The sequence below is a fragment of the Gigantopelta aegis genome, chromosome 10 (assembly GCF_016097555.1).
Source record: "Gigantopelta aegis isolate Gae_Host chromosome 10, Gae_host_genome, whole genome shotgun sequence".
NCBI classification, from domain to species: domain Eukaryota; kingdom Metazoa; phylum Mollusca; class Gastropoda; order Neomphalida; family Peltospiridae; genus Gigantopelta; species Gigantopelta aegis.
The window spans coordinates 3492572-3506665 of NC_054708.1; the positions used below are offsets into that span (position 1 = coordinate 3492572).

General features: G+C 38.0%; 1 protein-coding gene across 1 annotated transcript in view; it reads left to right on the top strand.

The window, feature by feature from the left end:
* The window catches only part of LOC121382808 (nucleoporin NUP188-like), a 137070-nt gene that overhangs the window by 103921 nt on the left and 19055 nt on the right, over nt 1–14094 (top strand). Inside the window, exons 38-43 of the mRNA XM_041512428.1 lie at nt 3691–3848; nt 5049–5224; nt 5785–5916; nt 7584–7652; nt 8441–8548; nt 10849–11001. Coding sequence (XP_041368362.1) covers nt 3691–3848; nt 5049–5224; nt 5785–5916; nt 7584–7652; nt 8441–8548; nt 10849–11001 — 796 coding nt within the window. The remainder of the gene's footprint in view (nt 1–3690; nt 3849–5048; nt 5225–5784; nt 5917–7583; nt 7653–8440; nt 8549–10848; nt 11002–14094) is intronic.

The following is a 14094-nucleotide window of genomic DNA, read 5'->3' on the forward strand; positions in this document are numbered from 1 at the left end:
TGAACCCTGACAGCGTTATTTTAGTGAACGCTGACAACATTATTTTAGTGAACGCTGACACCATTATTTTAGTGAACCCTGACAGCGTTATTTTAGTGAACGCTGACAACATTATTTTAGTGAACGCTGACACCATTATTTTAGTGAACCCTGACAGCATTATTTTAGTGAACCCTGACAGCGTTATTTTAGTGAACCCTGACAGCGTTATTTTAGTGAACCATGACGTTATTTTAGTGAACCCTGACAACATTATTTTAGTGAACGCTGACAACATTATTTTAGTGAACCCTGACAGCGTTATTTTAGTGAACCATGACGTTATTTTAGTGAACGCTGACAGCATTATTTTAGTGAACGCTGACAACATTATTTTAGTGAACCCTGACAACATTATTTTAGTGAACGCTGACAACATTATTTTAGTGAACGCTGACAACATTATTTTAGTGAACCCTGACAGCATTATTTTAGTGAACCCTGACAACATTATTTTAGTGAACGCTGACAACATTATTTTAGTGAACCCTGACAGCATTATTTTAGTGAACCCTGACAACATTATTTTAGTGAACCCTGACAGCATTATTTTAGTGAACCCTGACAGCATTATTTTAGTGAACGCTGACAACATTATTTTAGTGAACCCTGACAACATTATTTTAGTGAACCCTGACAGCATTATTTTAGTGAACCCTGACAGCGTTATTTTAGTGAACCATGACGTTATTTTAGTGAACCCTGACAACATTATTTTAGTGAACCCTGACAGCGTTATTTTAGTGAACCATGACGTTATTTTAGTGAACCCTGACAGTGTTATTTTATTATACCCTGACAGTGTTATTTTAGTGTACCATGACAATGTTATTTTAGTGTACCCTGACAATGTTATTTTAGTGAACCCTGACAGCATTATTTTAGTGAACCCTGACAACGTTAGTTTGGTGAACCCTGACAGCATTATTTTAGTGAACCCTGACAACGTTAGTTTGGTGAACCCTGACAATATTATTTTAGTGAACCCTGACAACGTTAGTTTGGTGAACCCTGACAATGTTATTTTAGTGAACCCTGACAATATTAGTTTAGTGTACCCTGACAACGTTATTTTAGTGAACCCTGACAGCATTTTAGTGAACGGTGACAACATTATTTTAGTGAAGGGTGACATTATTTTAGTGAACGCTGACATTATTTTAGTGAACGCTGACAACATTATTTTAGTGAACGCTGACAACGTTATTTTAGTGAACCCTGACAACATTATTTTAGTGAACCCTGACAACATTATTTTAGTGAACCCTGACAGCATTATTTTAGTGAACCCTGACAACATTATTTTAGTGAACCCTGACAACATTATTTTAGTGAACCCTGACAACATTATTTTAGTGAACCCTGACAACATTATTTTAGTGAACCCTGACAGCGTTATTTTAGTGAACCCTGACAGCGTTATTTTAGTGAACGCTGACAACATTATTTTAGTGAACGCTGACAACATTATTTTAGTGAACCCTGACAGCGTTATTTTAGTGAACCATGACGTTATTTTAGTGAACGCTGACAGCATTATTTTAGTGAACGCTGACAACATTATTTTAGTGAACCCTGACAATGTTATTTTAGTGAACCCTGACAATATTAGTTTAGTGTACCCTGACAACGTTATTTTAGTGAACCCTGACAGCATTTTAGTGAACGGTGACAACATTATTTTAGTGAAGGGTGACATTATTTTAGTGAACGCTGACAACATTATTTTAGTGAACGCTGACAACGTTAGTTTAGTGAACCCTGACAACATTATTTTAGTGAACCCTGACAACATTATTTTAGTGAACCCTGACAGCATTATTTTAGTGAACCCTGACAACATTATTTTAGTGAACCCTGACAACATTATTTTAGTGAACCCTGACAACATTATTTTAGTGAACCCTGACAACATTATTTTAGTGAACCCTGACAACATTATTTTAGTGAACCCTGACAACATTATTTTAGTGAACCCTGACAACATTATTTTAGTGAACCCTGACAACATTATTTTAGTGAACCCTGACAGCGTTATTTTAGTGAACCCTGACAGCGTTATTTTAGTGAACCATGACAACATTATTTTAGTGAACCCTGACAACATTATTTTAGTGAACCCTGACAACATTATTTTAGTGAACCCTGACAACATTATTTTAGTGAACCCTGACAACATTATTTTAGTGAACCCTGACAGCGTTATTTTAGTGAACCATGACGTTATTTTAGTGAACGCTGACAGCATTATTTTAGTGAACGCTGACAACATTATTTTAGTGAACCCTGACAACATTATTTTAGTGAACCCTGACAACATTATTTTAGTGAACCATGACAACATTATTTTAGTGAACCCTGACAACATTATTTTAGTGAACCCTGACAACATTATTTTAGTGAACCCTGACAGCATTATTTTAGTGAACCCTGACAACATTATTTTAGTGAACCCTGACAACATTATTTTAGTGAACCCTGACAACATTATTTTAGTGAACGCTGACGTTATTTTTGTGAACCATGACAACATTATTTTAGTGAACGCTGACAACATTATTTTAGTGAACCCTGACAGCATTATTTTAGTGAACGCTGACAGCATTATTTTAGTGAACGCTGACAGCATTATTTTAGTGAATGCTGACAACATTATTTTAGTGAACGCTGACAGCATTATTTTAGTGAACGCTGACAGCATTATTTTAGTGAATGCTGACAACATTATTTTAGTGAACCCTGACAACATTATTTTAGTGAACCCTGACAACATTATTTTAGTGAACGCTGACGTTATTTTTGTGAACCATGACAACATTATTTTAGTGAACGCTGACAACATTATTTTAGTGAACCCTGACAACATTATTTTAGTGAACCCTGACAACATTATTTTAGTGAACCCTGACAACATTATTTTAGTGAACCCTGACAGCATTATTTTAGTGAACCCTGACAACATTATTTTAGTGAACCATGACAACATTATTTTAGTGAACCATGACAACATTATTTTAGTGAACCCTGACAGCATTATTGACAGCATTATTTTAGTGAACCCTGACAACATTATTTTAGTGAACCCTGACAACATTATTTTAGTGAACCCTGACAGCGTTATTTTAGTGAACCATGACAACATTATTTTAGTGAACCATGACAACATTATTTTAGTGAACCCTGACAACATTATTTTAGTGAACCCTGACAGCATTATTTTAGTGAACCCTGACAACATTATTTTAGTGAACGCTGACAACATTATTTTAGTGAACCCTGACAGCGTTATTTTAGTGAACCCTGACAGCATTATTTTAGTGAACCCTGACAACATTATTTTAGTGAACCCTGATGAACCCTGACAACATTATTTTAGTGAACCCTGACAGCGTTATTTTAGTGAACGCTGACAGCATTATTTTAGTGAACGCTGACAGCATTATTTTAGTGAACCCTGACAACATTATTTTAGTGAACCCTGACAACATTATTTTAGTGAACCCTGACAGCATTATTTTAGTGAACCCTGACAACATTATTTTAGTGAACCCTGACAGCGTTATTTTAGTGAACCATGACGTTATTTTAGTGAACCCCGACAATATTTTAGTGTACCCTGACTTGTTTAAATAATACAGTTCTCCCCAACAGTTCGGTGAGCAATCCGTCGGAGTCGGTGAAGACCCTCCAGGACGCTGTGTGGCTGACATGCGCCAACAGAGAGACCCTGATCCCGTCGGTACAGATTGGTTTGATCGCATCACTGACCGTCATCTTACAACACGTACGAAGGGACGACGTCAGCCTAAGTGAGTTGCTCACCATAATTGTGTAGAATTAATTACCTGTAGTTATAGTTCTTGTTTGTACGAAGGGACGACGTCGGCCTCAGTGAGTTACTAACCATAATTGTGTAGAATTAATTACCTGGAATTATTGTTCTTGTTTGTACGAAGGGACGACGTCGGCCTCAGTGAGTTACTCACCATAATTGTGTAGAATTAATTACCTGGAGTTATAATTCTTGTTTGTACGAAGGGACGACGTCGTCCTAAGTGAGTTACTCACCATAATTGTGTAGAATTAATTACCTGTAGTTATAGTTCTTGTTTGTACGAAGGGACGACGTCGGCCTCAGTGAGTTACTAACCATAATTGTGTAGAATTAATTACCTGGAATTATTGTTCTTGTTTGTACGAAGGGACGACGTCGGCCTCAGTGAGTTACTCACCATAATTGTGTAGAATTAATTACCTGGAGTTATAATTCTTGTTTGTACGAAGGGACGACGTCGTCCTAAGTGAGTTACTCACCATAATTGTGTAGAATTAATTACCTGGAGTTATAGTTCTTGTTTGTACGAAGGGACGACGTCGGCCTCGGTGAGTTACTCACCATAATTGTGTAGAATTAATTACCTGGAGTTATAGTTCTTGTTTGTACGAAGGGACGACGTCGTCCTAAGTCAGTTACTCACCATAATTGTGTAGAATTAATTACCTGGAGTTATAGTTCTTGTTTGTACGAAGGGACGACGTCAGCCTAAGTGAGTTGCTCACCATAATTGTGTAGAATTAATTACCTGGAGTTATAGTTCTTGTTTGTACGAAGGGACGACGTCGGCCTCAGTGAGTGACTCACCATAATTGTGTAGAATTAATTACCTGGAGTTATAGTTCTTGTTTGTACGAAGGGACGACGTCGGCCTAAGTGAGTTACCACAATTGAGTAGAATTAATTACCTGGAGTTACAGTTCTTGTTAACAGAGAAACCCTGATCCTCTGGAAATAACAAGAGAACCACCACCATGAAGAGTTTTAACGGTGTATTAAATTTGTACTCAGTAAAACCTAACAGTCAAATCGGCTACAATTCCATCAAAATAAAAAAATAATATAAGCAAAGAGGCAAATACTTTAATAGAACTAAAGAACACAAGAAACCACTGAAAGTGTTATTTATTGAAAAACATGGTTTTACTTCTTGACTTCTCAACGTTTTTTGCAGACATGGACCGAGATGTGTTAACGTCTGTGTTGCCCGTTGTTTGTTCTGTGCTGTCTCACAGCACCCAGGAGCTGAAAGTAGTGAAAACGTCACACCCAGCAGAAAAAACATCAGCATCGGTGAACTGCCAGTTGGATGAGCCAGCTAACCAAGAGACTAATCAGGTTATGTTGAAGGTTAGGATCCTTCTGTCTGTCAACACCACAACACCATAACACCATATCTGGTTTATACTCAAATAGGTTAATTTGACAATTTCATTTTTTGTAACCTCTCTCTCTCTCTCTCTCTCTCTCTCTCTCTCTCTCTCTCTCTCTCTCTCTCTCTCTCTCTCTCTCTCTCTCTCTCTCTCTCTCTCTCTCTCTCTGATGCATGATCAGTCTAGGATCAATCCCTGTCAGTGGGCCTACTGGGTTATTTCTCGTTCCAGCCAGTGCACCATGGCTGGTTAACAAAGGCCGTGCTATATGCTACCCAGGCTATAGGACGGTGTATGTAAAAGTTCCCTTGCTACTATTGGAATAATGTAGCTGTCTTCCTTTATGATGCTGTATGTCAAAATTATCAAATGTTTGACATCCAATAACTGATGATTAATAAATGATCTAGTGGTGTTGTTAAACAAAACAAAAATACTCCTCATCACTCTTTCCTCCCTCTCCACTCTCTCTTTCCCACCTTCCCTCTCTTCCTTGTGTTGATGTAAAGATATTGATTTGCTTTGTCGTTGTGTTAGCTTCAGATAGCAGCGTGCAGCCTGCTCGTTGAATTGATAGAGCGGATCGGTGACGAGGACGTCTGGCTGCCTGTTCTACAGCAGAACTGTGTGATCCCCACGCTGCTCGTTTCTGTAGAGGAACACATGAAGGTAACAGAAATATAGTCACGGCTATTGGTATAACACTCACGCTGCTCGTCTCCATAGAGGAACACATGAAGGTAATACAGAAATATAGTCACGGCCATTGGTTTATAATTATAAACCTTCCACTCTTTACTCTGTTCTGATTGGACGACGTTACTAAAAAAATCTTTGGTAAATCTCAGAAAATGATGTCATTACGTCCAATGGAATGTGATTATATAAAATAAGTCATGGAAAGGATGTTAGAAACTACACAACTAGTTACAATTTGTAAATTAACAAAACAGTTCTTAATAAGATAAACAATAAAACTGTTGTGTATGTATTTTAGTGCAGTGGGAGTGCACATTTTCAACCCAGACACTAAATTACTTTTCTATTATTTTTTTTTACTCAATGCAGGATATTATTTGTTTTGCAGTGCATTTAAGTGTACTTGTGACTGCTTGTATATAAGCAAATCACCTGTTCATTTGTTTGGCACTCGCAGTTGTGCAGACCCAGGCTCTAAGGGGTTTTGTTTTCTAGTTTAGCATTGGTTTTAAGAGATGTCAAGAGTCAGAACTTGAGTATTTAGGTTATGGTGAAAAGGAAGAATTGTGATAAATTTGTATCTGTGAATGAAATACATGTATAGTTATCAGTCCCATATCGGTCTAACTGAAGGGGACTAGATTTCATCTCATCCTGTCTCTTCGTCCGTTTGTCCCATATAGTTTTTCACATGTTATCTTGTTTCAGCATGCATTGAGATATTGAGCTGGAATTTTATGTATAGCTTTATCATGTACTGTTACAGATCATGTTTGACTTTCATGACAATTTATAAATTTTTGATGGGAGTTACGGCCCTTGAAATTAGAAGATATGAATTCTTATTTGTGTTTTTAAGATGGGTTTTTTTTTTTGCAATGCCTTAAGATACCGAGTAGAAATTTTGTGTATAGCCTTATCCTGTTCTGCTACAGATCAAGTTTTACTTTCATGGCAATTTACCGGCATCGGTGGCGTCGTGGTTAGACCATCGGTCTACGGGCTGGTAGGTACTGGGTTCGGATCCCAGTCTAGCCATGGGATTTTTAATCCAGATACCGACTCCAAACTCTGAGTGAGTGCTCCGCAAAGCTCAATGGGTAGGTGTAAACCACTTGCACCAAACAGTTATCCATAACTGGTTCAACAAAGGCCATGGTTTGTGCTATCCTGCCTGTGGGAAGCGCAAATAAAAGATCCCATGCTGCTAATTGGAAAGAGTAGCCCATGTAGTGGCGACAGTGGGTTTCCTCTCCAAATCTGTGTGGTCCTTAACCATATGTCTGACGCTATATAACCGTAAATAAAATGTGTTGAGTGCGTCGTTAAATAAAACATTTCTTTCTTTCTTTCATGGCAATTTACCCATTTTTCATGGAGTTATGGCCCTAGGACTTAAGAAATATGAATTTTTTTTCTGGATGTTTGTTTTTTGCAATGCCTCAAGATACTGAAATGAAATTTTGTATATAACTTTATCATGTACTGTTGCAGATCAAGTTTTATTTTCAGGGTGATTTACCCATTTTTCTCAGTGTTATGCCCCTTGAATTTAGGAGATAGGAAAATTTGTTGGGCCTGGTAGGGGACATGTATTTAGCAGTATTCTCAGAATGCTTGTCTAACTTGTATTCCAGGCGAGACAGGGTCTCTCCTACGTACACACAGTGTTTCTCCTGCTGCTGACCATCGCCAATTCAGAAGCGGTAAGTTCTCAACAAAATTAATTGTGGTCTTGTAAATTTATCGTGGTTCTTTGCTAGTTTCATATACATTTTATCATGTTTAGTTATGTAAACAACGAAATTCGCATTCGGCGAGGATTTATTTCACAATTGTTTGTGATGAAACTTTTAATTTTGTTCACACTAAGTTGTTGTAAAATCATTCAGTTTAAAAGCAAGTCACAACGTGTTGTTATGTCTGTATAAAATGCAACAGATGTAAGTACAATTGAATGTCAGTAAAGTGAGACTAAAACTGGGTAATGATGTGACATTGAATGTCAATAACGTGAGACTAAAACTGGGTAATAATGTGACATTGAATGTCAATAAAGTGAGACTAAAACTCGGTAATAATGTGACATTGAATGTCAATAAAGTGAGACTAAAACTCAGTAATAATGTGACATTGAATGTCAATAAAGTGAGACTAAAACTCAGTAATAATGTGACATTGAATGTCAGTAAAGTGATACTAAAACTGGGTAATGATGTGACATTGAATGTCAGTAAAGTGAGACTAAAACTGGGTAATGATGTGACATTGAATGTCAATAAAGTGAGACTAAAACTCTAATAATGTGACATTGAATGTCACTAACAAAGTAAACTTTCTGACACTGGATGGTGGTTTTGGTTGTTGTCACTATTTGCTGATACTGTTATGTAAAACCTCATCTGTTTCAGTGAGTAAACGTTGTGTTTATCAAGTAGACATTGTGTATATCAAGTAGACATTGTCTTTATCAAGTAAACATTGTGTTTTCCAGGGAGCTGCAACTCTAGCCCTGGGTAACGTGACATCCCACACGTGTCTGGTCGTCACCAACTGTTACACAAACGATGACTTGTTCACCAAACCACCTGTACCAGCCAAGGTTTGTCAGTAGCTAACTCTCCTCTAACTGTTACACAAACGATGACTTGTTCACCAAACCACCTGTACCAGCCAAGGTTTGTCAGTAGCTAACTCTCCTCTAACTGTTACACAAACGATGACTTGTTCACCAAACCACCTGTACCAGCCAAGGTTTGTCAGTAGCTAAATTTCCTCTAACTGTTACACAAACGATGACTTGTTCACCAAACCACCTGTACCAGCCAAGGTTTGTCAGTAGCTAACTCTCCTCTAACTGTTACACAAACGATGACTTGTTCACCAAACCACCTGTACCAGCCAAGGTTTGTCAGTAGCTAAATCTTCTCTAACTGTTACACAAACGATGACTTGTTCACCAAACCACCTGTACCAGCCAAGGTTTGTCAGTAGCTAACTCTCCTCTAACTGTTACACAAACGATGACTTGTTCACCAAACCACCTGTACCAGCCAAGGTTTGTCAGTAGCTAACTCTCCTCTAACTGTTACACAAACGATGACTTGTTCACCAAACCACCTGTACCAGCCAAGGTTTGTCAGTAGCTAAATTTCCTCTAACTGTTACACAAACGATGACTTGTTCACCAAACCACCTGTACCAGCCAAGGTTTGTCAGTAGCTAACTCTCCTCTAACTGTTACACAAACGATGACTTGTTCACCAAACCACCTGTACCAGCCAAGGTTTGTCAGTAGCTAAATCTTCTCTAACTGTTACACAAACGATGACTTGTTCACCAAACCACCTGTACCAGCCAAGGTTTGTCAGTAGCTAACTCTCCTCTAACTGTTACACAAACGATGACTTGTTCACCAAACCACCTGTACCAGCCAAGGTTTGTCAGTAGCTAACTCTCCTCTAACTGTTACACAAACGATGACTTGTTCACCAAACCACCTGTACCAGCCAAGGTTTGTCAGTAGCTAAATCTTCTCTAACTGTTACACAAACGATGACTTGTTCACCAAACCACCTGTACCAGCCAAGGTTTGTCAGTAGCTAACTCTCCTCTAACTGTTACACAAACGATGACTTGTTCACCAAACCACCTGTACCAGCCAAGGTTTGTCAGTAGCTAAATCTTCTCTAACTGTTATACACTCAAATATTTGGTTTCATATGAAATTTGTTCTGTTTAAATCAGTCTTTTTAGTCTCATCTCGGTCCAGTTGGAGGGGACTCTATGTTTATCATATCAAGTTTGATTTACCCATTTTTATCAGAATTATGGACTTTAAACTCAGGACATATGACAATTTGATTTGTTGGGCCCCTTAGGGAACATGTATTGCTTTAGCAGTACTTTCAGAATGCTAGTTTTTTTAATAATGTGTTATTATTAGTATTGTGAACATTTACTGAAATTTTGTGTATTTAACTTTTATCATGTACAGATCAAGTTTGACTTTGATGGCGAGTTATGGCCCTTGAATTTAGGAGATATGAAAATGTGTTAGGCCTGGTAGGGGACATGTATTGCTTTACCAGTACTCTTAAAATACTTGGGTTTTTTAAATAATGCGTTATTGTTAGTATTGTGTGTATTTACTGAGTATGTTTGTTGTGTATTCAGGGCAGTTCCACGTACAATCACTCATCCCACCCCTGGCACGGCGTGTACTGCCTGAGTATTAACTTCACCTGTTATTGTTAGTATTGTGTGTATTTACTGAGTATGTTTGTTGTGTATTCAGGGCAGTTCCACGTACAATCTCTCATCCCACCCCTGGCACGGCGTGTACTGCCTGAGTATTAACTTCACCTGTTATTGTTAGTATTGTGTGTATTTACTGAGTATGTTTGTTGTGTATTCAGGGCAGTTCCACGTACAATCACTCATCCCACCCCTGGCACGGCGTGTACTGCCTGAGTATTCACTTCACCTGTTATTGTTAGTATTGTGTGTATTTACTGAGTATGTTTGTTGTGTATTCAGGGCAGTTCCACGTACAAGTACTCATCCCACTCCTGCCATGGTTTGTACTGTCTGAGTATTAACTTCACCTGTTATTGTTAGTATTGTGTGTATTTACTGAGTATGTTTGTTGTGTATTCAGGGCAGTTCCACGTACAAGCACTCATCCCACTCCTGGCATGGTTTGTACTGTCTGAGTATTAACTTCACCTGTTATTGTTAGTATTGTGTGTATTTACTGAGTATGTTTGTTGTGTATTCAGGGCAGTTCCACGTACAAGCACTCATCCCACTCCTGGCATGGTTTGTACTGTCTGAGTATTAACTTCACCTGTTATTGTTAGTATTGTGTGTATTTACTGAGTATGTTTGTTGTGTATTCAGGGCAGTTCCACGTACAAGCACTCATCCCACTCCTGGCACGGCGTGTACTGCCTGAGTATTGAACTCCACTCCTTCCTGCTGTCTACCCTGAGATACTCGTTTCTCGATGACGCCCTCAGTTTCGCTGGAGCCCACCAGGAACGACTACAACAGGTATTGTCATTAGTTACCGGAAAATACATTGATGAGCGTTTTATATAATCACTGTATACCAGTACAGAATAGATCAGGAAGCTTATAGCAATCAAGGTTGTCGAACCATTTTATAATATAATTAATGTATTAACATGAGAGTACGTGTGGAGAACATGCAGTTCTCGTATTTCAAGAGGTTTTGTCTGTTGAGCCAGTATTCCATGCTCTAGATCATACATTGCACTACACTGTGGATTGGTTTTGTCTGTTGAGCCAGTATCCATGCTGTAGATCATACATTGCACTACACTGTGGATTGGTTTTGTCTGGTGAGCCAGTATTCATGCTCTAGATCATACATTGCACTACACTGTGGATTGGTTTTGTCTGTTGAGCCAGTATTCATGCTCTAGATCATACACTGCACTACACTGTGGATTGGTTTTGTCTGTTGAGCCAGTATTCCATGCTCTAGATCATACACTGCACTACACTGTGGATTGGTTTTGTCTGTTGAGCCAGTATTCCATGCTCTAGATCATACACTGCACTACACTGTGGATTGGTTTTGTCTGTTGAGCCAGTATCCATGCTCTAGATCATACATTGCACTACACTGTGGATTGGTTTTGTCTGTTGAGCCAGTATTCCATGCTCTAGATCATACACTGCACTACACTGTGGATTGGTTTTGGAATTCCAGAATATAGGGCTACCTATGAACTACTGCTGTCCTTTTTCTTCGAAAAATATAACCCTATTTTAACACCTTGCAAAGTTATCCCAGATTTTTGTTCCTAGTTCAGTCAACCAGTAGAAAGGTGCCAGAAGTCGTCTAGCACACATAGGTTTAGGCCGTTGCTACCTTATCATTAAGTCATTCCATAATCAAAGGCAGTATGTAATGTCGTGTAATATGTAGCTCTGCATGCATTCCATCTAGTGAAGTGATATATATCAGCTGTAAGCAGGGTCATAAATCAAATGCAGTGAATTTTATAATAATTATACTAAAATTATAAGTAACATTGAACTAGAAAATATTTCTGACACTCATCCTTTTGTAGATGATTTTTCTGATCCACGTTTCAACAAAATCAATCCTTGGAGCTCACTAAAGCTCACTCCCAGGATTGATTTTTTTTTAGACGAATGTCGAAAGAAATATTTACAAAAAGACTTGTGCCAGAAACTTTTATTCCAATTTATTTTCATCTTTGTCTCTATCTGACTTTGACCACCAGTAGTTGCAATGTGTTTGGGAGATGTTAAACAGCAAGTACTTTTCTTTCAAAAACAGACTAGATATTATCTGTGTTTCAGTGTATGAAGGTGGCATGGCGAAGTCTGATTATCTGTGTTTCAGTGTATGAAGGTGACATCTCTAAGTCTGATTATCTGTGTTTCAGTGTTATCTGTGTTTCAGTGTATGAAGGTGACATCTCTAAGTCTGATTATCTGTGTTTCAGTGTTATCTGTGTTTCAGTGTATGAAGGTGACATCTCCAAGTCTGATTATCTGTGTTTCAGTGTATGAAGGTGACATCTCTAAGTCTGATTATCTGTGTTTCAGTGTATTATCTGTGTTTCAGTGTACGAAGGTGACATCTCTAAGTCTGATTATCTGTGTTTCAGTGTATTATCTGTGTTTCAGTGTACGAAGGTGACATCTCTAAGTCTGATTATCTGTGTTTCAGTGTATTATCTGTGTTTCAGTGTGTGAAGGTGACATCTCTAAGTCTGATTATCTCTGTTTCAGTGTATTATCTGTGTTTCAGTGTGTGAAGGTGACATCTCTAAGTCTGATTATCTCTGTTTCAGTGTATTATCTGTGTTTCAGTGTGTGAAGGTGACATCTCTAAGTCTGATTATCTGTGTTTCAGTGTATTATCTGTGTTTCAGTGTATGAAGGTGACATCTCTAAGTCTGATTATCTGTGTTTCAGTGTATTATCTGTGTTTCAGTGTATGAAGGTGACATCTCTAAGTCTGATTATCTGTGTTTCAGTGTATTATCTGTGTTTCAGTGTACGAAGGTGACATCTCTAAGTCTGATTATCTGTGTTTCAGTGTATTATCTGTGTTTCAGTGTACGAAGATGACATCTCCAAGTCTGATTATCTGTGTTTCAGTGTATTATCTGTGTTTCAGTGTACGAAGGTGACATCTCCAAGTCTGATTATCTGTGTTTCAGTGTATTATCTGTGTTTCAGTGTACGAAGGTGACATCTCTAAGTCTGATTATCTGTGTTTCAGTGTATTATCTGTGTTTCAGTGTACGAAGGTGACATCTCTAAGTCTGATTATCTGTGTTTCAGTGTATTATCTGTGTTTCAGTGTATGAAGGTGACATCTCTAAGTCTGATTATCTGTGTTTCAGTGTATTATCTGTGTTTCAGTGTATGAAGGTGACATCTCTAAGTCTGATTATCTGTGTTTCAGTGTATTATCTGTGTTTCAGTGTATGAAGGTGACATCTCTAAGTCTGATTATCTGTGTTTCAGTGTATTATCTGTGTTTCAGTGTATGAAGGTGACATCTCTAAGTCTGATTATCTGTGTTTCAGTGTATGAAGGTGACATCTCTAAGTCTGATTATCTGTGTTTCAGTGTTATCTGTGTTTCAGTGTATGAAGGTGACATTTCTAAGTCTGATTATCTGTGTTTCAGTGTTATCTGTGTTTCAGTGTATGAAGGTGACATCTCTAAGTCTGATTATCTGTGTTTCAGTGTATGAAGGTGACATCTCTAAGTCTGATTATCTGTGTTTCAGTGTATTATCTGTGTTTCAGTGTATGAAGGTGACATCTCTAAGTCTGATTATCTGTGTTTCAGTGTATGAAGGTGACATCTCTAAGTCTGATTATCTGTGTTTCAGTGTTATCTGTGTTTCAGTGTATGAAGGTGACATCTCCAAGTCTGATTATCTGTGTTTCAGTGTATGAAGGTGACATCTCTAAGTCTGATTATCTGTGTTTCAGTGTATTATCTGTGTTTCAGTGTATGAAGGTGACATCTCTAAGTCTGATTATCTGTGTTTCAGTGTATGAAGGTGACATCTCTAAGTCTGAGTATCTGTGTTTCAGTGTATTATCTGTGTTTCAGTGTATTAGT